Source organism: Notothenia rossii (assembly GCF_949606895.1).
Source record: "Notothenia rossii genome assembly, chromosome: 9".
Lineage (NCBI taxonomy): Eukaryota > Metazoa > Chordata > Actinopteri > Perciformes > Nototheniidae > Notothenia > Notothenia rossii.
This window is the reverse complement of record NC_136907.1, coordinates 8,224,318-8,245,270: the sequence shown is the minus strand read 5'-3', so window position 1 is coordinate 8,245,270 and position 20,953 is coordinate 8,224,318. Positions and strand designations below refer to the sequence as shown.

At 40.3% G+C, this 20,953-nt stretch overlaps 2 protein-coding genes across 9 annotated transcripts in view; one reads left to right on the top strand and one right to left on the bottom strand.

Moving 5' to 3' along the window:
• Positions 1–3,967, top strand: part of nrg2a (neuregulin 2a) — a 71,690-nt gene extending 67,723 nt beyond the window's left edge. For all 5 annotated transcript variants that reach the window (XM_079652285.1, XM_079652281.1, XM_079652283.1 and 2 more), the window contains one exon: positions 777–3,967. In XM_079652285.1, coding sequence (XP_079508411.1) covers positions 777–1,437 — 661 coding nt within the window. In that variant the 3' untranslated portion in view covers positions 1,438–3,967. The remainder of the gene's footprint in view (positions 1–776) is intronic.
• Positions 3,968–5,400: 1,433 nt separating this feature from the next.
• LOC307020376 (solute carrier family 22 member 6-like) lies at positions 5,401–20,929 on the bottom strand. Of its 4 annotated transcripts, none has more exons than XM_079651695.1 (11): positions 20,335–20,929; positions 19,736–20,252; positions 19,549–19,652; positions 15,541–15,695; positions 15,238–15,406; positions 15,026–15,149; positions 14,819–14,934; positions 14,510–14,724; positions 14,316–14,424; positions 6,017–6,220; positions 5,401–5,864 (listed from the first exon to the last, which is right to left on the bottom strand). In XM_079651695.1, the coding sequence occupies exons 2-11, from the start codon at positions 20,138–20,140 to the stop codon at positions 5,777–5,779; spliced, it is 1,689 nt and encodes a 562-aa protein (XP_079507821.1). In that variant the 5' UTR covers positions 20,141–20,252; positions 20,335–20,929; the 3' UTR covers positions 5,401–5,776. The 4 variants fall into 4 exon arrangements, with proteins under 4 accessions (XP_079507821.1, XP_079507822.1, XP_079507823.1 ...); XM_079651696.1 differs by having other exon boundaries at positions 19,736–20,158; XM_079651697.1 differs by having other exon boundaries at positions 19,736–20,149.
• Between the last annotated feature and the right edge of the window lie 24 nt (positions 20,930–20,953).

The following is a 20,953-nucleotide window of genomic DNA, read 5'->3' as shown; positions in this document are numbered from 1 at the left end:
AAGACCTCTGGCTGGGATTTGATTTTAACTGCTTGAGACGCTCAAATAGACAGGTGATCGTAAAACAAACTGCTGGAAATATTATTGATACAGTCATTCAGATTCACTGTCATGCAGTAGAATGAATGTTTATGAACGTCTGCTAAGACAATCACTTTTGCAAATCCTCAGCATCAACCAATTTTGTATTTGTATTTTATAAGACCCAAGGATATTAAAAAAAGACATGGCTCCACATCAGACCCTTGGGGGACACCACCAGACTCCAAGTTTGTAAACATGGGATATGATATACAGTACTGTAGTATTGCTGCCGATTTTATATTCTTCTTGAATTCTTGAATATTTTTCTTAAACACAAGGTGATAACTTTCTTTGAGTGACTTTTTTCAACCTTGGTCAAATCTGCCGATAAAAAAACTTCAGATCAAAATAGAAATATCTCAAATATATCATCTTTTTTTAAATTGAGACGATGTCAATGGTCAGGGAAGATATTATTTTAAAGTTTAAATACCCAGTGTGAAAAAATACCTGCAGTTCAGCTCAAGAGGACATCTAGGTTAAATGAATGTATGATACAACACTTGTTTTCCATTTAATATTCCAGTGCCTGTTTACAGCTTGCTTGTAACTTGGCAATTTGGTAGTTCATTCAATGAATCGAATGTTGGTGAAAAATTCAGACAGATTTCTTTAAACTCTTCCACTTGCTCACTTCTGCTTGTTGCTCTTCTCTCTACTTAACTATGCCCTCCTCTCTGCTTTTACTACAGATACGTGTCAGCCCTGACGACACCAGCCCGACTCTCCCCAGTGGATTTCCATTACTCATTGCCCTCGCAGGTGCCTACCTTCCAGATAACATCCCCCAATGCCAGCCAAGCCATGTCTCTCCCTCCTGCTGTCCGCAACCCCTACCCTCTGGAGGATGACCAGCCCCTGTTACGCCGCTACCAGGTGCCACTACACGATGCCCAGTGCCAGGAGCCCTACCGGCAGCAGCGCCGCACCTATCTAAACGACAGCAGGGGCAGCCTGCCCTCCAGCCCCTACCGGCTGGCTAAAGAAGAAGACTATGAGACCACCCAGGAGTATCTCTCCTCTCGGGAGCAACCAAAGAGAAGTGGGTCCAGTGGAACTGGTAGCCGGCGCTGGCGGAGATCCAGACTTAATGGCCACGTGGCCCCGCGTGGATACGAGGCCTCTCGGGACTATGGGTCTCGAAGCTGCCTAACAGATAGTGAGTCAGAGGAGGACGGGGAGAACACGCCCTTCCTCAGTATGCAGAACATGAATGCCGAGCCCTCCACCATCTACAGGCCGGTGGACAGTCGGACTTCTCACTCATCGGGGCGGCACAGTGGGCATGGGAACATGCATACAAGACTTACACACTCACGCTCCAAACCGGACAATACACCCATTAAAGAGTGAAAATGAACCAACAAAAATCAATATAGTATAGACCTGCATCTATAAGAAATATTTTTATTTTATATAACTGAGATATTCTAAACAAATGAAATATTTATTTTCATTTTAGCAAAAGTTGTCTACTAGTTAACAGCAAAGACTTTTTTATAGGGAAAACTCTATTTATATGTACATTTTTGATTTACAGCATAAAAAGATGTGCCAGTTTTTTCACAACGTAAAAAAATAATAGTAATATTGTGGTGCCTTTTGCTGTATGCCGATGCCAGAGGGCCAGTGGAGGTTTTTGTAGCCTTTCTTATATGGACGCCTCATTTTTTATACACATTTATGTTGTTTTTTCCTCTCTGGTTTCCTGTTTTACTTTCTTTCCAAGTTGCATTCTTTGAGGAGTCTAGCCCCACTGGAACATAACCCCTTCCATGTCATGCAATATAAACCACTTCAACATAAAGTGTATGTTTACATTAATATGATTCGCCTGTAGGGTATATGATTTTGGATCTAATTGAGCGCCTGATAAATACGATGTAGATCCTTTTTTCCCTCTGACTGATGCCTACAGAGAGATTGTGTGTGTGTGTGTGTGTGTGTGTGTGTGTGTGTGTGTGTGTGTGTGTGTGTGTGTGTGTGTGTGTGTGTGTGTGTGTGTGTGTGTGTGTGTGTGTGTGTGTGTGTGTGTGTGTGTGTGTGTGTGTGTGTGTGTGTGTGTGTGTGTGTGTGTGTGAGTGAGATGAATTTCATTGTCTGTTGTGATGACATTCAAACTTGTGGATCTGCCGGTGACAGAAGAGTGTATCAGAGGTTCACAGAATAGTGCTTTATCAGAACAGTGACCCCCAGTGTATGTGGACAGGTAAGGCTGTTTTAGGGTTGTATGTTATGCAGGTCATTGCTTGATGGGTTTACAGCTATTCCTTCATTTTCCCAGCCTGCCCCAGTTTAGTCCTATTTGATTCCCCAGCAGGTTTTCCCTCATGTTAGTTTCTTAAGAGGCCAACAAACGCTGAGCCGCTTGGCACAGGGTGACCCCTGCCATCAGGAGTGATGGCAAAACAAAAAGATTGCATCTGTTTTCACTCAACTCAGCCCCTAATGCCATTCCTCATCATCCTTCTGTGTCCATTCTGTTTTTGTGGATCGTGTTAAAGGCCACACAGTGTCTCAGGATTTACACTTGCCCACCCCCCCCCCTTTTCCCTTCCACCTTAAACTCTGTTCACCCTCTTCCTCAACTTAAGGTCTACCTAAGACTAAGGCTCTCAGATCATGAAGGCCGAAATGTAAAACATACAGCCTACCAGTTCCCTGAACACATGCACATAGAGAGAAGGAAAGTAGAAGCAGCTGAGTGGAGGACAGTATAGAACATACTAGACAATATAATGGAAATAGCTGTGAAACTTTGGAGGATCATACAATGCAAAAATATGCAAACTTTCTATTTTGCTGTTTGATTACATAATTTTCTAACAGGTGACTGTAGTGTGTTTTGTGTGGAAAAAAACGATGTGATGCCTGTAGTGTAGAATGAACATGATATAAATGCATATTTACATGAGTTAGTTTTTAAAGCCATTATGCAGCCATCTATAAAGTTGTCAGCCTTTCTTGTTCACATGTCCATTGAATGACTGTGTCCATGAATTGTTGTATCACCTACTTTTAGACTGCTCCACTTAACATGCACACTTCCAAGTAATGGCAAATAGCATCCAGACAGTGTCTCCTCCGATGGTACTGTGTACTGCTTTTTATCTTGTCGACGGTTAGTCATTTAAAATGAACTCCGTAAATGAGGGTGATTTCAAAATTAAAAACATTTGAGCCCCCTGTCCTCCATTGAAGGATATAAACATTTCCAAGGTAATTCAAGAATCATGACTCAGTGAGAGAGAACAGTTTTGTCACTGTTGGTATGGTATTTACTCCTTAAAAAAAAAAAAATCTGAATTATCAGACTATAACTCTTGAAAAAATTAATCTGCAATATTTACGTCTATGGTAAACGCACAGTGGTATTGCTATATAGAAAGGTCTTTGGTCACACCTCACATGCAGATACTTCATTGAGTTTCTCACCTCTGGGTTTACTTTTGTATGTCTGAAAAATACAGAAGAAGATAGTGCTCCTCTAGTTTAAATGTGATACTCCCTTCACTCTTCTAGTCCTCTCACACAATGGAGATGCTACCAGGCACATCCTGCCACTCTCTTCTGTTTAATTTTATGACCCCCCCACTCCACCTGACTCCCACCCTCGCTTGAAATGTTTGAACACCTCTCCTCTGCATGTCCTTGTGGTCACGGTTAGATGGGTGCATGGTAAAAAAGCAGCAGACAATTATTTTCCAGTCAGTGAAAGTGTATTTCATTTTAACATTCAGCAATAAAAGAGAACCTTCCCCCATGTCATTCCTGAAATATGCTAGAAAAAAAGAAAAAAAATGCGAGATTGTCATAGATTGTAAAATAAAATGAAAAATGAATCCACCTGTTCATATGAGAAAATAAATCTTTATTCATATCATTTTACGATGTAGTTATTTCTGTAGAAAGAGTTGCTTTTGCATTTAATTCACCTTTTAGTGTGACTTCAGGCTTGACTCTTCTGGCATGTAGTGCATATGATACACAATGTGTCTCAGGAGTACACACATAACATCTGATTCTGATATATGGTTTATATGTTGATTGAGAGGTTATAGATTGAACAAAACAGTTTCACATGGTAGAAGTCATAGCTCATACAGTCAGAGCCAGTCACACAAGCACATACAAAAACATATGTGGGAAATAAGCGTAGTCAAGTTATAAAACTTATTGTCAGAAAAGTACAGTACAAAAGATAAAAATCGATGGACCTATTCTGAAACAAAAAAAATAATGATTTATTTATTTTCCTCATTGATTTAAATCTTGATGTTTCACCAGCATTCTTGAAGAAAAATCCCATATTGTAAGAAATGTAATGACAAGCAGATCTTTAAGAACACGATCCTAGCATTAAAGAAGTACAGAGAAGATTTCTTGCTTTATTTTAGCTTCTACATTTCCGCCCTTCTTCAAAAAAAAGATCTACAGTGTTGGGGATCTGACTGGTTTAGCTTTTGCATTACCGAGGACTCACCACTAGATGGAGGCACAACAGCAAGATTCACAAGACAAACCAGGAAAGAGCAACGTTTGCAAGGGTGAGTTTTATTCTGTATTGTATGTTATTTCCTTATTGAATATAAAATAGAAACACACTTTATATGTATTACAGCTGTGTTCCTTTAGAGTAAACTGAACTGCAGCTTGATAAAAAACCCATCACTTCTGAGTGCAGTTTGTGATCCAAGCAGACATCGTTGTAAATATTAGAGGTCAATCAATAGTGGAACAATCCTCCACTTTAAATCTCAGTTCAATATATTTTTGTCACAAATATGAGATATTAAAGTACAGAACTTATTGTTACTTTACGGTGCCTTTTTAGAAGTGGAAAAAACAGCCTATTGAATTTGCCGGCATCATGCACTCATTGACAGTCAAAATGGATACCATTATTCAGTTGGTCCATTCAAAGACATGTTCGATTGTCTGTGAGACTCAAAAGATTAATATTTAAAGACTGGGTGATATTTTTACCTAAAATATGGAACACCAGAGGTCATTCTTGTGATCATGAAGTGAAACAGAGAAATGTAAACATGAGTAGGTTCTGTGTGTGATTGAAAAACATAATTCTCTACCTGATTTCATATTTTTTACTTATTGATTGATGTCTTAGGATAAGGCCCAGGCAATGAATGACGGACGTAAACCAGTTAAATGTAAATCCTCTTGTCGCAAACTTCTTATGTCTGACTTGTTTCAGTAAATGTATCCGACGGTGCCCATTTAAAAGGATCCTGAATAACAAATTGTGCAAAGTATTTCAGTTCAACAGAGCAGAGGAATTGAAAAGACACACAAGACTTAAATGTGAAGGTGCTGATTTTAATGAAAATATATTTTTGTTTTCAAATACAAGATTGCAAGTAATAAGAAGTTATAAAAATACCAGTAAAAGCAAATCACCTGTAGAAAGTTCATTATCTAAAATATAAAACATAATTGATGCAATTCCAGACTAAAATCCTCCTATAACACAAACAAACACAGATCTAATTCTTCACAGCTATTCATTTCACTGTATTGACCTGTCTTATTGCAACTCCACCTGTCTAGCAGTCATACAACATAATAAGCTTTATATTGAAATCAAACTAATAAACAGGCCGGAGAAAAAGCAGTAACCAAGATATGTTCATTAACATGTGAGGAAAACCTCAGGAGCAGAATCCATATGCCCTCAGGCCGTCTGCTTTAGGAGATCCGCCTGGGTGTCTTGCAGGAATATCGCTTCCTTTCGTGACGCTTTGGAGCTTCTCCCAGTTCCCCTGTGGTCAAAATAGAAAAGGAAAATATAGATAAATCTGTCTCTGTCTCTTTCTTAATGTCTAAAATGCCTCCAGTATACTTTTACTAAAAATGTATGTTTTGATTTGCAGAGATGTAAAGAAGGAACAGATCTTGTCCCTCCTGATCTTACCTGTCCTCCACATCTTGTATTGTGTCGGGGAGGGGTGAGCCAAGTGTTTCTGGAAGAAATATTGCAGCAATTCCACTGAGGATCGGAGCGCCGCCATAGATCAAACCCGGGAGCCAAGGTAGATAGTCGGCCGTGAGAAGCACCATCGGGGCCACCATGGCTCCCACCCGAGCCATCATGGATACCCAGCCCATGCCATTCTGACTGAGAGGGAGAAAGAACAACAAGATTAGAGGCTGCTATTTTTCAGGACATTGCTAAATTCACCAGTTGAGGTGTACATGAAGTATGTCATTGTCGTTGAATAAAACACTTGAAAATGAATGCCTATATGAAAGTTCAAAGTTCAAGTGTTTTTTTTAACAGACAAACCTCGTAAATACAGTCCATATACAGCACTGATAGGGACAAGGGTTTTTAGTAACTATTTAAAGGTGGGGTAGGTAAGTTTGAGAAACAGGCTCATGGTACACTTTTTGCTGTATTCCATGGAATGCTCTTAACATCCCGATAGCAATGAATATCTGAAGTGCTTTGACAAAAAAATCCATAACAAATGTCATCTGTGGAAGCCGTAGTACTGTAAAAAGCACGACCAATAATTTTAGCTGGTCCGGCTAAAGTAACTGGATGGCCTACCTGTCTGTCAGCTTTCCATCTGTGCACAGACTTATCTCGTGCCCTCATTGGTCATGTGCGCGTTCGTGTGTGTTGGAGGAGGGGGTCTGTAAGGAAGTGGCAGATTCTTTCCGGCTGTGTATTTTCTAATTTTAGTGCACTCGAGCTGGTTTCTCCAAAATTACCTAGCCCACCTTTAACTGATTAGAAAAAATATACTATGTTTGTTTTGTTGGTGACACAGTGTGCAGATGATAAGCAAAGAAACAGGGTGTCTCTCAATGTCGAGGAGGCTTGCTTGGTAGCACATGTACCCAGGGCCGCCCCTGGCCAACTTGGGGCCCGAAGCGACATTGTGAGATGAGCCCCCCCCCCCACCGACAGGAGTGAAAACTATTTTAAGTAGGCTACTTTGCAAATATAATTCCTGTTTATTATTATTATTATTATTATCAACACAGTTACTTTTTTATACAGTGAGGTAAATGGTATATGTGCATGTATGTCATTCAGTATGCGTTTACAGGTGAATACGTCTGGATTTCCTGCTAAATACTAGCATCTAAAAGATTAAAGGAGGCGTGTGGCGCAGTGGATAGAGCATTGGTGTTCGGATTAGGGGGTCACAGGTTCAAACCCCACTGCAGTCAGCATGTCATTGTGTCCCTGGGCAAGACACTTCACCCCAAATTGCTCCTGTGGGGATTGCCCACAGTATTGAGTATGTAACTCACTTTGGATATAAGTGTCTAACAAGTAACATGTAACGTAATATAATTAAAATATAATTAATGCAAATAAACTACTTCTACTAATCATAATCAGTTCAATAATAAAAATGTTATATTATTTTATTATAATGTAGTCAAGACAAAACATGCTTATAACATGCTCAAAAACTGATATTTCAAATGTATTCTGTCAGCAATGTATCAACAACTACATACACATTTCTATCAGTATTTCTCTGTGTTGTGGTTGACATGATGATGACTGTTAGGAGTTAAGGGGAGAGGCTGTGCAAATTGACATAAAAATGAATAAAAGGAGAAAAAATGCTCCATGTTTTTTAGGCTGTAAACTTTATGTAAGCCAAACAGACAGTTTGTCACTCTTCCTCCTGTACATTAGCAGTTAAAAGGCATAAAATACTTGAATGAATGGTAAATAAAGAATGCTGGAAATAACTGCATCTCCATTAGCCTATATGCTCTGCAGAGACTGCCTTCTTCTTGTCGTGAATTGCAGCTGATGTTTTAATATGGCAATTGGCAATTTGACTTATACAACATTCGCAAGTTGTACATTTGACTCATCCAATAACCCACCTTCGAGTGATGCTCTAGTTTCTTCATGTTTTTTTTCCCCCCTCTTGCTTGCACCAAATTGCTTTTCACCGACATCTCTTCACCTGCCCTAGTGGCCGTATCAAAGCCGTGATTGGTCAGATGTCGATTCATTGCAACGGTGTCGGGTTACAGACGTGCTCCCCTTGTCACCTCTCACTCTCGCGTCAGCGGGGGGTGCGCGGAGAACTGCGCGGAGAACTGCAACAGGAGCTGAGGCCCTCTGGGCGGGGCCCCATGCAGCCTGCGTGATTGGCCTGTAGGGAGGGGCGGCCCTGCATGTACCTATGTCAACAAAGTCACGTGTGACCTCATATGACCCCGGGAGGTATAAGTTCAACGAGTTCAGTCTATGGAATCTTCTCGCAGGAACACGAGATTCCGAGTGACTAAGAACTCTGGTGGTCATCCAGGATTCATAGAACCGTAGTTACATACGTAACTTTCATTCTATTTCATACTGACCGGCAGTGTTTTGCACTGGATGACTTATATCAACAGAGTCCCGAGGAAACCTGAGTACCCACCTTATAGAGAGGCGAAGTCCCGCCCTTCTACTTCCGCCCCATGGGACCTTATTTTGGAAAAATTATGTATTGAAGTCAATGGGGAGAGAAAGATTATCTTTCGATCCCGTTTGAATTGTGCCACGAATTACACATATGATGTTTGTCAATCTTAAAAAATCATTTCTATGTAAAAAAAGTCACAGTTTGTCGTAAAACTGTTGAAATATAAGACTATGACAAAACACGCGACTAGAAAGACTACAAATCCCAGAGTCGCGTAAGTGATGTCATTAACGTTACACATTACACTCGTGTTACTCACCGAAACCTTGTAAAGCCGGTCCCGCATGCTGGCTCTTACGGAACCGACTAACTCCCCTTTTTCGTAGGTATAGCTCTCAACATGCCCAGACTTGTAGTGATTTTCACCTCTTTTAATACTTTTCGCCTTATTCTGAAAGAAAGAGGCGACGGGTCGGGTTGCGGAACTAATTGGCAATATGTGCGGGTAGCGGGGCGGGTTCGGTATTGCACGTCGAGGGTGCGGGCGGTAGCGGGTCTTGAAAATCAGACCCGTGCAGGACTCTGGTTCAGAAAACTCTTCTCCAAGTTCACCCTGAGGCCTAGCCGGGCGACGTGAGATAGAAGGAGAGCCGTGTGCAGGGTCAACTGCAACCGGGATGGTGCACAAATCAACCAGTCGTCTAAGTATGGTAGAATCTTCATGACCTGAGACTGCAGGGGCAAGAGGGCTGCCGCGACACAACTGGTGAACACCCGTGGGGAGAGGGAGAGTCCAAATGGGAGCACCCTGAACTGGAAATGACGGCCTCTGAAGGCAAAGCAAAGAAACTGCCTGTTATGAAGCACAATAGGCACATGAAAGTAAGCATCTTTCAAGTCGACGGACGTACCGTCCCCCTGGCAACGGTACGAATAACGCCTGCTGTGCTCAGCATGTGAAAGGGTAAGATCTTGACGAAATGTTGAGTCTCCTCAGATCCAGGATTGGGCGAAGTCCACTGCCTTTCGTCCTTACCAGAAAGTAGGTAGAGTAGAAGCCCCCGGGCTGTGAGATGGGGTCCACATGCTCGATTGCACCCTTGGCAAGGAGGACTGACTTGACCTGGTTCAGGGCTAATTATTTTCCCGGGTCTAACTGGTGGAAGGAATAAGTAAGGAAACAGTTACATGCAGTGAGAGGGGAGCGAGGACACGTTCTTCACTAGCGCAGTAGCAAGTTAGCTTTGAGTGAGAGCACTCTGGGGGATGGAACAGGTAAGGAACTAATTGTATGCAGTGAGAGGGGAGCGAGGATACTCACTAGTGCAGTAGCAAGTTACCTTTGAGCGAGAGCACTCTGCTAACTGGGGGATGGAACAGGTAAGGAACCAATTGTATGCAGGGGATCGAGGACACTCTCTTCACTAGCGCCGTAGCAAGTTACCTTTGAGCGAGAACACTCTGCTAACTGGGGGATGGAACAGGTAAGGAACCAATTGTATGCAGGGGATCGAGGACACTCTCTTCACTAGCGCCGTAGCAAGTTAGATTTGAGCGAGAGAACTTTGCTATATCTGCTAGAAGATGGAACAATTACCTGAGCTTGAGTATAGATAACAATCAGCAGTGCTAGCGACCGAACAAGTTAGTCTGGGCGAGAGCACCCTACTAAAGTATTTCTTTTTTTTTTAATATATATATATATATATATATATATATATATATATATATATATATATATATATTCTTTCTCAGCGATCTGAAAAAATAAATGTGTGCGGCATCAGCCAATTACTGCTACTTTCCAGCCAAGTTATCCTGAGCGAGAGCACTCTGCTAACTATTAAACAGTCACTGTATAGGGAAACAATATATACACAGTCTTAATTATCGGCAGAACTCTTAATAGCGTCCGACCATGCAGTAGATTTTACAAAGCTACAGTGAGGAGGAGCGGGACACTGTCCTCACTGGCACAGAACGTTGCCGATATCAACAAACATCTTGTTAGTATAGCACAAATTAGCTCGGGCGATAGCCCTCTTTTAACCGTGAATAAATAGTAGGGATGTAACGATATACCGAATATCGCGGTATCGCGGTAAATAAACTTCCCAATACCGTCGTGAGACTGACAAAATCTACCGCGATTTTTAAAAAATAATAATTTTAAAAAAAAAAGATTTTTTATTTAAACACTTTTTTTTAAAAAACCTTTATTTAACCAGGTGGTCCCATTGAGATCATCGATCTCTTTTTCAAGAGAGACCTGTCCAACATGGCAGCAAGTAGGTTACAACATGAAAATAAAACAACAGATAACACAAAAGGACATCGTATTTACAGGGCTACATTTACACACCTAGAGACATTGACAAGTACCAACCATATAGTTATATCTCGCCATGTCAATAAGCCTGGCGTTAGACTTTTTCGCTGTCCGTCATTTTGACAGACAGGATTGTAAAATATCCGTCATAATCCCTTATTACCCGTCGGGTCTGAACAGTTCACGATATTGCATGCTCGTGAACTGTCAACGGGGGGGCGGTGTTATGCCGTGTGTGCATGCACCTCGCGGGACGCGCACAGCATGAAGCAAAACCTCCCAGACATGTATTGATCTTTACAGCAAAGTACGGTTTGGGAACTATATCATTTCCTTTTGGAGGGCATGCATAACACGGCATAACACCAGAGCCTCGCTTCGGGGAAACGTTGGCGCTGTTCCGAGTTTGTTCTAATCTGTCAAAATGACAGACTGCTTTCAGATTTTTCTGTCATTGTTAAATAAAATATTCGGTTAACGCGACCACTGGTGTCCCAGCAACATCAGTACCAAGCGAGAGAGTTGTTTCCAGAGCAGGGGATATTGTAATTGCCCAAACACCCCAGCTTATAAATACCTGGAAATGTGGACATTCTCATATTCCTAAAAACCTGTCTGATGATGCTGAGTGAGTGACTAGTGAGTTTGAGTTGAGTTACTTGAAAAACTAAAGTGAAACTTGATTTATTTTATTGCAGGGTCTGATTATTAAATGTCCTTGTTTATTTGTGAGATGCAGTGGCATAAAGAAAATGCTTACTTTGTTTGGTAGTACCAGTAGGTACAAAAACACTGGTTTTCTTGTTCCAGTCTGTTACTGTCACTTTGTTTTTGACACTTTAAAATACTGCTATCCTACAAAAAGGCTGTAAAAATCAGATTTATTATGTAATAAAGAAACATTTTCCGAGTAAAAAAATGTTTTATTGACAAAAAAAAATGTATGATTTTTTTTCCCTTCCCTTTATTATTCAATATCGCGATAAATAACGTACCGTGGACTTGTTATCGCGATATTATCGTACCGTGAGTTTTTGGTATCGTTACATCCCTAATAAATAGTGGTTTGTAGGAAACCCTGTGAGCACTATCAGAATTAAATGGCAGCGATCTCACCGACCAGTGACGAGCCGTGACTTTTATACCAAGACCCTCTGACCCCACCCCTTCCCTCGAAAAAAAAAAAGTTATTATGTCACAGCGTATACTTCAGCGGAATATCAAAACAATGGCCCAGGGTGCAAAACGCATCAATGAAAGCGACCCTCTACCACACAAAACAACACCTGTATATAACCCAATTTGTGTTCTTTGAAATTGAAAAGGATATTGCATTGTGTTTGTTACTTTCGTTGCAGTTGTATGTCTTAAGTGTAGTTTGGCATGCTTTTATTTTGAAGGCGAGTTTACGCTGTTGACAGGAAGTTGTTGTTGCTATGGAAACAAGAAAAGCTTCACAACGGGCAGAACTTGTCATAAAGTCTGCGATAATAAAACCCACCCATTTAGAGGGAAGATATGATTGGTCAATTGTACTGTCATTTGACATTACTCTCTCGTTCAGTTACTATAGCTGGCCCTCTGTGAATTCATAGCTGGACCAGCAACAGCTCCTGCCTTCACAGTAACTCGCAGAGACGATGTCACGATCTTGATGTTATGTCACGGTTTTAGTTTTGTCTGTCTGTCTAATGGGTTTTGTTTTGCTGTTCTGTTCTCCCTGTCTCTTGTTTTCCTTCCTGTGTTTTTCCTCCTGTGTCTGATTGTCTCATTGTGTTCACCTGTTGCCCTTGTGTTTCTGCCTCCCTTACCCAGCTGTTTCTTGTCCTGTGATTACCCCTCTCTGTATTTAGTCTTGTCTTCCCCTGTGTGCCTTGTCGGTTCGTGGTTTTTCCTGTCTCCCTCCATGTTGGTCACGATCGTTTTTTGGGTGATGTATATTCCTTGTGCTACCTATGTTATCCATGCCATGTTTTTTGCTCATCAGCTTTGTAAATAAAGCTCGTTTTTGTTTCTAGACCTTTTACCTCTTTTTGTAGTCTGCATTTGGGTCCTTCCGTTTCCGCGATCTTAACAGACGAGCTTCTTTAATTTAGCCCTTCACATTCAAACAGAAACTGAATAGGCAGATTTGAAGGATTTATTTCTTTGGAAATTATATTTTAAATCAAGTTATTTTGGTAAAACTAATGAAAAATATTTTAAAATGGTTATCTGTCATCACCTTTCAAAAGTAATTGCGGACAATAGATGTCTCTGCAATGTGGTCTCTTGTCTTCCTTGTATTATGTTTCATATCCACTAGATGGTGATCAGTAGGCTTAAAGCACTGATATTCAAGATCTAGTAATCTTGAAAAGTCGTAATCTGGATCAGGGTGATCCTATCCTGAATTGCTTTGAACTACAGGGACAAAATCTGGCCGACTTGTCTGATCCTGGATCAGAAAAAATGGGATTTCAAATCTGATTGAGATTAAAAGTTTTGAACTCCTGGGCCCAGGGTATCAGGAAAAAGACAGAACAGGATGAAAATAAACCAAACGCCCTAAGAAGTTTCCAATCTTGTTGAAACTGTTTAGTCTCATCATCTGGGTCAAAGGTGACCTGGTTTGACACCATTATTTTGTATCTGCTTTATCTCCTGTCTGTACTGTACATCATACTGCAGGCTCAATTTTCATCTTAGTTGTTTCTGCATTAAGGCAGACTTATGTACAGTCTAAAAAGCCACTTGCTAGCATCCGCCTTTGTTAAGACAGGTACAAAGTGACGAGTGGGTATTTACTGGCATATTTTATATTGTAGAACTAAACATGAAAATCTCATAAGGTGCAACCTTTGTTCAGGCCATTAACCAGAAGCACGGGCAAACACATTTTGACTTCAAGACAAGGGAAATGGATGTGGGAAAATGTTAACTTGTGTTCAAGCTTAAAGACTTCTCAAGCATTGTCCATATTTCCATTTTGCCAGCGAACAGCATGTCAATCAGAAAAGTAGAGAAACTCTCATCTACCCTTTTCAAAAAGACAGGATGTAGATTCTTCAATATATCAAATGAGCTGAGCTTAAAGGGGCCCTTTTATGCATTTGGGGGTTTTGCCTTTCCTGTGTAGTGTGATATAGGTTTTTGTGCATGTAAATGGTCTGCAAAGGCTAAAATCCAAAAGTTCCCTACAGATGGAGTTTATCTCGCACACACTCCCCCCCCAGCCTGAAACGCCTCGCTTTGATTCGTTTGTTTACTTCCATCACAAAGTGACATCACTTGGCAGTTGAATTATCACAACAGAACTGGCCAGCTAACTAATTAGAGCAGATTGGGTGAATTTGGTTTCAGACAGAGGGTGAAAATAGGTTTTCAAGCAGTATGAGAAAAATAAAGGGCTCTCTGAACATTAAAGTAAGTAAAAAACTGAAAACTAGCATAATAGGGCCCCTTTAAACCCTTAATAAAACAATTTAAAGCAACATTTTCTAAATAAGACTTACCGGATGATTGTTGGGAACAGTTCCCCAGAGTAGAGATAGCAGCAGTTGAATGAGGCAGCGAGGCAACCTTTACCCAGTACAGCCATACACGTGCGTGCAGTCTGTTTATCTGCACATGGAGTGAGACATTCATCAGAGGACTGTGTTGTTTCTGCAGTATAATATTCAACTTGTATACATGTTTTCAACATTACCATAAGGTATCAGCAGGTTGATCAAAACAGTGGTTCCAGCGATGATGAGAGCCCCACATTGTGATGTGCGCCGTCCAAAATAACTCATAGATACGACCATGACGACTTTAGCAGGGATGTCAACAACTCCGAAGATCACTTGGATCAAGTAGATGTCCACCCCAAACTTCTGCAGATCCATTGCAAGACCGTAGTAAGCAAAGCTTGTGGATAACCTAGGTTTGTTTTAAAAATAAAACATGAACAGTGTCAATGCGATTACATATTTGTTAATGAAAAACTGAGATTTTTACAAGAAGGAACATGTACCAGACAGCACTGAGGCAGATCATCATTTTCCTCATTGTAGGTGTGCGGAACAGATCCAGGACAGAGTGGGTGCCTTTTGAGCAGGACATTTCTTTCTTCATGGTTTCCTGCAGCCTCTATGCATACCGACAAAGATTAATGTATTAATGTATTTATACACATTAATAAACACAGATAGATGGTGCAATAAACAGCACATTCTCTTACCTTCATGTCGATTTTCTCTCCCTCTTCCTTCCGTCCATTAAATTTCGCCACACTTTTAAGGTTCTTGATGGCTTGTTCAGGGTTATTACTCATAATTAACCATCTTGAAGATTCATGAAACCACCTGTGTGAAATATATGTTCTGTTAATCGTGCAAATAAACATGTATCGGTGATTCTGGTTTGCTTTGATGTCAATACTTGGCATCTTACCATGCAATGAGGAAGAAGACAAAGAATGGCACAGACACAGCCAGGGTTAACCACCTCCAGTCCCGGATGAAGTATGCGATGAGCGCCAGTATCAACTGTCCAACTGTGTAGCAGTAACCTGTCGTTGTCCCCACTATTGTCCGCACACTAGTGGGGATCCACTCCACAACTTGATATTAAAGAGATAGAGAAAGAGGTATTTTTATTTTATTTAGTACAATTATTATTCTTTAATCATTATGCATGTTGACTGCTTCCAGTCGTTGTTTTACGCTGATTTTACCCTCCAGCTAAATGTCTTACTGAGCGAGAAGGTGTTGAGCCCCATGCCGGACAGAGCCATGCCACAGCCAAAGCGGAACAGGCAGAAGAGCGGGAAGGTGGTCGAGAAAGCAGCACATGTTCCTGACACAGCCATCAGCAGGTTAGAAATAAGCAAGAGGATGCGTCGACCATATCTAGAGCCAGGTGGGTTAAAGAGTTAATTCAGACTGTATCAAATCCAGTGTTGAGCAAGTTACTTTCAAAAAGTAACTAGTAATAGTTATAGTTACTGCTCTCGAAAAGTAACTAGTTACTTTATTGGTTACTAAATTATAAAAGTAACTAGTAACAAGTTACTTTACTTTAAAAATAATAACAATAAAAATACAAGTTTTTGTGTTGTTTTTTGCTGACTAGTTCTCTGAAGGCAACAGACTCGACCATTGCGATGGGCAGCATGTCCTCAACAACAAACCTGGCTATCTATTTAGTTGACTCTGGGTGACATGTGTGGCGATTTGAAAGAATCGGTTTTTGGCTGTTTAGATGGTATGTATTGCATCTGCCATTGTGTGTGTGTGTGCTGGTGGTGAGCGTTGCCGTGTCTATGTGTTAGCATTAGCAAGTGTTCGTGTGTGTATTTTCCCCATAAGGCAAGACCCGCCCAACTCTGTCTCTGATTGGCTTACCCTAAAATGTTACCCCGCGTTAACCAATCATCAATCCTCTCTGGTTAATTTCACTTTTCCATGGTGCTGTGAGAGGACATCGCTGTATTCGCATGTAAGTTACATCCGCAGGGAGATTCGGTTCAGTTCCATCACATAATGTAACGCACTAACGCACCCATTTAAATCACAGTAACTATGACGGCGTTACTTAATGGGAACTAGTAACGCTATTAGTTACAACAAACAGTGGTTGCGTTACTTTGTGACGCGTGGGCCCCAACACTGACAAATCCAACCCGGTATCACGGCAAGACCTAAACATGTGACGATTTACCGTACTGGGAGACGTGAAGATGTCAAGATTTCGTCCCATCAAACGTGACAGTTACACGGTATTGTTAACCCATGTTAACCAGTGGGGAAATAACCGGAAATGACAAGCAAGTGCTACCCCGACGTAATGATTTATTTTTTAATAATCAGACTCGATTATGCCGATTTTCTTGTTTCCCCAGCTGGTCGACACCTCTTTTAGCAGAAACAAAGGCTACATTAATGTATTAAATCGATGTTAATCCATGCGTGTGGATCATAGCAGCGCCATATGGATAGAAAAGTCTATACGGCGCTGGATCATAGGTGTGGATGTGGAATTAACGCATGTGACGTTGTGCGATTGAGTTGCCAGGCAACAGCTTCGGTTCATGTTCATTTACAAACTCTTCAACTACAACCGTAGTTATATTTAAAAACATTTTAGAAGGCCTCACGAAATACTTTAATGCAAATTCAAATGTAAGTGGGAAGGAATTTGTTTATGACAAAATACATCGGTGATAAACGAAACCGGAAACAGACGTAGGCAAGATCCTCAGCTCGATGATTGGATGGTTTAGCCGCAATGCATGCTGGGATTTGGTGTTTATGTGATGTGAAATCTGAAAACGTTTTTTAAAAATAAAATAATACTTTATTCCGAGTATGCTTGCTTTTCTCTTTGAAAGTCATCATACAACGGCATTGTAATACACGGTTCGGTTGCATTAAATATTACATATCTGCCGTAGTTCTCTATTTATAGAGCCCTGCTGAGAAGACTTCTAGACAAACAGGAAGAACTGCCGCCAAAACTGAAAACGTGACGTGGATCATAAATATATAAGCAATTGAACAACATCTTATATTTCTTTTCACACAATACGTCTCCTTGCAGTATCAACACTAATTCGGCTGACTTTTATATTTGATGCAATTGGTAGATAGGCTGTATTTACACCATAACGGTGCAGAGCTGATAGAAAGGGACACCTGGTGGTTAAAGCACGTTATTGAATTGTATTATTTTATTATTAGATATTAATAGGAGGATGTGCAAAACAGACAAACTAATAAGGCTTCATTTAAACATTAAAGAGTACTTCAGGTTAAGGTCTTCTTTTGAATAAGAAAAAAGCTTTGGGGGTATAGAATAATAATATGGAGGGATGAAACCCTCTTTAATGGTCACATATGCAGAGCAAACAGCACACACAGTGACATTCGTATCTACAGATAAATGTTAAGCCTGACAAAGTACTTAACGTCTAATATATTGCTTTCCTACAATGTTAACTATGTTTAAGCATTTATTTGTTTATTTGTTTATTATTACACTGATATTATACATATGTATTGTACTATAAGATGTATGTAGATGGTATAAGAAATGTGCAGAATGACAGTTTAATGGTGGAGGTGTACACACATATTGATGTCTTGTAATGCACTGGTGAGGAACCTGCGACCCAAGTTTTTCATTCATTGCATAACTACACCGTAGTTGTGTATAATATGATATGTCAATAAACCTTAGCTTAGAAAATCTTGAAATCTTGAAAGGGGTGTGCAAACTAGTCATTATATACAGTCTTTAATTAACTATTAGTAGAAAATAACGAGTAAAGAATATACTTTATAGGAATCCTATTAATATCTAATAATAAAATAATCAAATTCAATAATGTTCTTTAACCACCAGGTGTCCCTTTCTATCAGCTCTGCACCGTTATGGTGTAAATACAGCCTATCTACCAATTGCATCAAATATAAAAGTCAGCCGAATTAGTGTTGATACTGCAAGGAGACGTATTGTGTGAAAAGAAATGTAAGATGTTGTTTAATTGCTTATATATTTATGATCCACGTCACGTTTTCAGTTTTGGCGGCAGTTCTTCCTGTTTGTCTAGAAGTCTTCTCATCAGGGCTCTATAAATAGAGAATTACGGCAGATATGTAATACTTAATGCAGCCGTACCGTGTATTACAATGCCGTTATGTGATGACTTTCAAAGAGAAAAGCAAGCACACTCGGAATAAAGTGTTATTTTATTTTTAAAAAACGTTTTCAGATTTCACATCACATAAACACCAAATCCCAGCATGCATTGCGGCTAAACCATCCAATCATCGAGCTGAGGATCTTGCCTACGTCTGTTTCCGGTTTCGTTTATCAGCGATGTATTTTGTTATACACACATTCCTTCACATTTATATTTTAATTTGCATTAAAGTATTTCGTGAGGCCTTCTAACATGTTTTTAAATATAACTACGGTTGTAGTTGAAGAGTTTGTAAATGAACATGAACCGAAGCTGTTGCCTGGCAACTCAATCGCACAACGTCACGTCCGTTAATTCCACATCCACATACAGTCTATGATCCACATCTATGATCCACAAGCATGGATTAACATCGATTTAATACATTAATGTAGCCTTTGTTTCTGCTAAAAGAGGTCTCGACCAGCTGGGGAAACAAGAACATCGGCGTAATCGAGTGTGACTATTACAAAATAAATCATTACGTCGGGGTAGCATTTGCTTGGCATTTCCGGTTATTTCTCCACTGGTTAACATGGGTTAACAATACCGTGTAACTGTCACGTTTGAAGTGACGAAATCGTGACATCTTCACGTCCCCCAGCATGGTAAATCATCACATGTTCACGTCTTGCCGTCATACCGGGCTGATCAAATCATATGATTTTAACAAGGCTGCACGAAAAAAAAATACATGTGTAGTGTGGGACCATTTTAAAGGGGAAATATGATGCTAATTTTCTGGTTCTTTCGTGTATTCTAGTTTTCTAGTAGAGCATTTAATTATGCTGTAATGCCAACAAAACTCAAATGTTCTCATACTCTATTTCTATAGATAATCATGCATTCAACTTAGTCAGAAACAAACCCTTTTAGTGCCTGTCTCTTCAAGAAAAAAAAGTGTGTTTTTTCATAATTGTTCACGTTTTAAAGTTACATACATGATTGATGTTGCCGCATATCTGACATAACACAACGTTCCTTTAACTGTAAATCATAAGTGATGAGATCAATGTTACCTGTCTGAAAGACCTCCAAAGACAACAGCACCCAGAAGCACACCTCCCATGTAGACTGTCTGTCCCATTTGCTTCAAAGACCGCTGATCACACACCAAATTCCACTAAAAAATATGGAACAACATTTAAGGCACAGGACAAGAAAACATATACACATAAGCAAATAAAAATAAAAATATATTCCTACATCAGATATGATTGTGGATTTCATGTGAGTCATGTTATAGGTCCATCCATCTGAACATCCCTGCAGGTCAACATCCAAACCAGCGTTAGTGTCTCCCTCCTTCCCTGAACTGGAGCTCCCGTTTTTTGTCAGGAGGTGCCACTGTGGAGCCGCGTAACGCAAGCACCTTTCTGGCTTCCCTGTCTGGTCCAGCGGCACCGTGACCAGCAGCGCTTCCTCTGCACTCATCTGGGACTGAGTCAGGTTCGTGTGTGCGTTGCAGAAGTGAGGGGGTACCAAAGCCACAAAGTTCTGCAGCAGGTTGTGACTGGCAAACAACATCACAGGTATGCAGAGAAGGGTCGTATGCAGGATCTGGAAGCGTCCTGTGCTCCCTACCTGCTCCAAGAGTTCACCAAACCCCATAGTGGTGTACTACAAAAACTCCACAAGTTAACTTTATGTTAATGACAGCACATGCTGTTGTTGGTAGGTTCCTTTGGAAAACATAAAAGTAAATAGTAAGTTGTTCCAGCAACTGTGAAAGTAGCAAACATAAGGTGCAAGAGTAAAAATATAATTAAACAATGTTTGGATAATTTGAAATTCAATAGACTTACCTGCTGAGTAATCTTTTCTCATAACATTAACAAAAAGATTGCTGGGCCAGAGAAAATCATTAAAACCACTCATACGTAATGCAGTCAATTTAAATTAGAATTCTTGGAAAGTGTTCCACAAAAGGAAGTCCTTAAAAACGAGCCGAAAAAATCAAAAAGAAGTAAAAATGGTCGCTGTTAGTGCAGTCTGTTAAAGTGAGTAATCGGCTCTCAAAGTCCAACAGCTTTTCAGATCTTTGGATTATTAGTGCAATGTAACCTCTTGAGGTATTAGCGACTTGTTCACCAAACACTGAGGCAGAATGTGGAGTCCTTGCTGTGCAGGAACAATGTCCGGATGAAGAGTTTCAGTGCAAGTGAGCTCAAACCAAGGGTGGGCTCATAACTATGCTCAGCTGTTTTCCCCTTTTGCACTGAGACCTTTTCCCTGCCCTTTATTGGTTACGTAACATGAATGACAGGGAGATAGTGTCTGTGTTTGTGGGTGTGTGAATGTGAGGTCAAACAAACTGATTTGGTTTCATTAGTAACTTCTTTATCAGTTGCTTTAATATTTTCTATAATTGTTTGAATGTTGTCTTGTTTATAAATCTACATTATTTGTTCACTGGTTCAAAGG

Excerpts from the sequence above, each read along its gene's own strand:
- LOC307020376 (XM_079651695.1), bottom strand. The coding sequence starts at position 20,140 with ATGGGGTTTGGTGAACTCTTGGAGCAGGTAGGGAGCACAGGACGCTTC. Across the intron at positions 15,150-15,237 it reads GTCTTCTTCCTCATTGCATG|GTGGTTTCATGAATCTTCAA; the intron begins GTAAGATGCCAA and ends TATTTCACACAG. Across the intron at positions 14,425-14,509 it reads CAACCTGCTGATACCTTATG|ATAAACAGACTGCACGCACG; the intron begins GTAATGTTGAAA and ends CTCCATGTGCAG.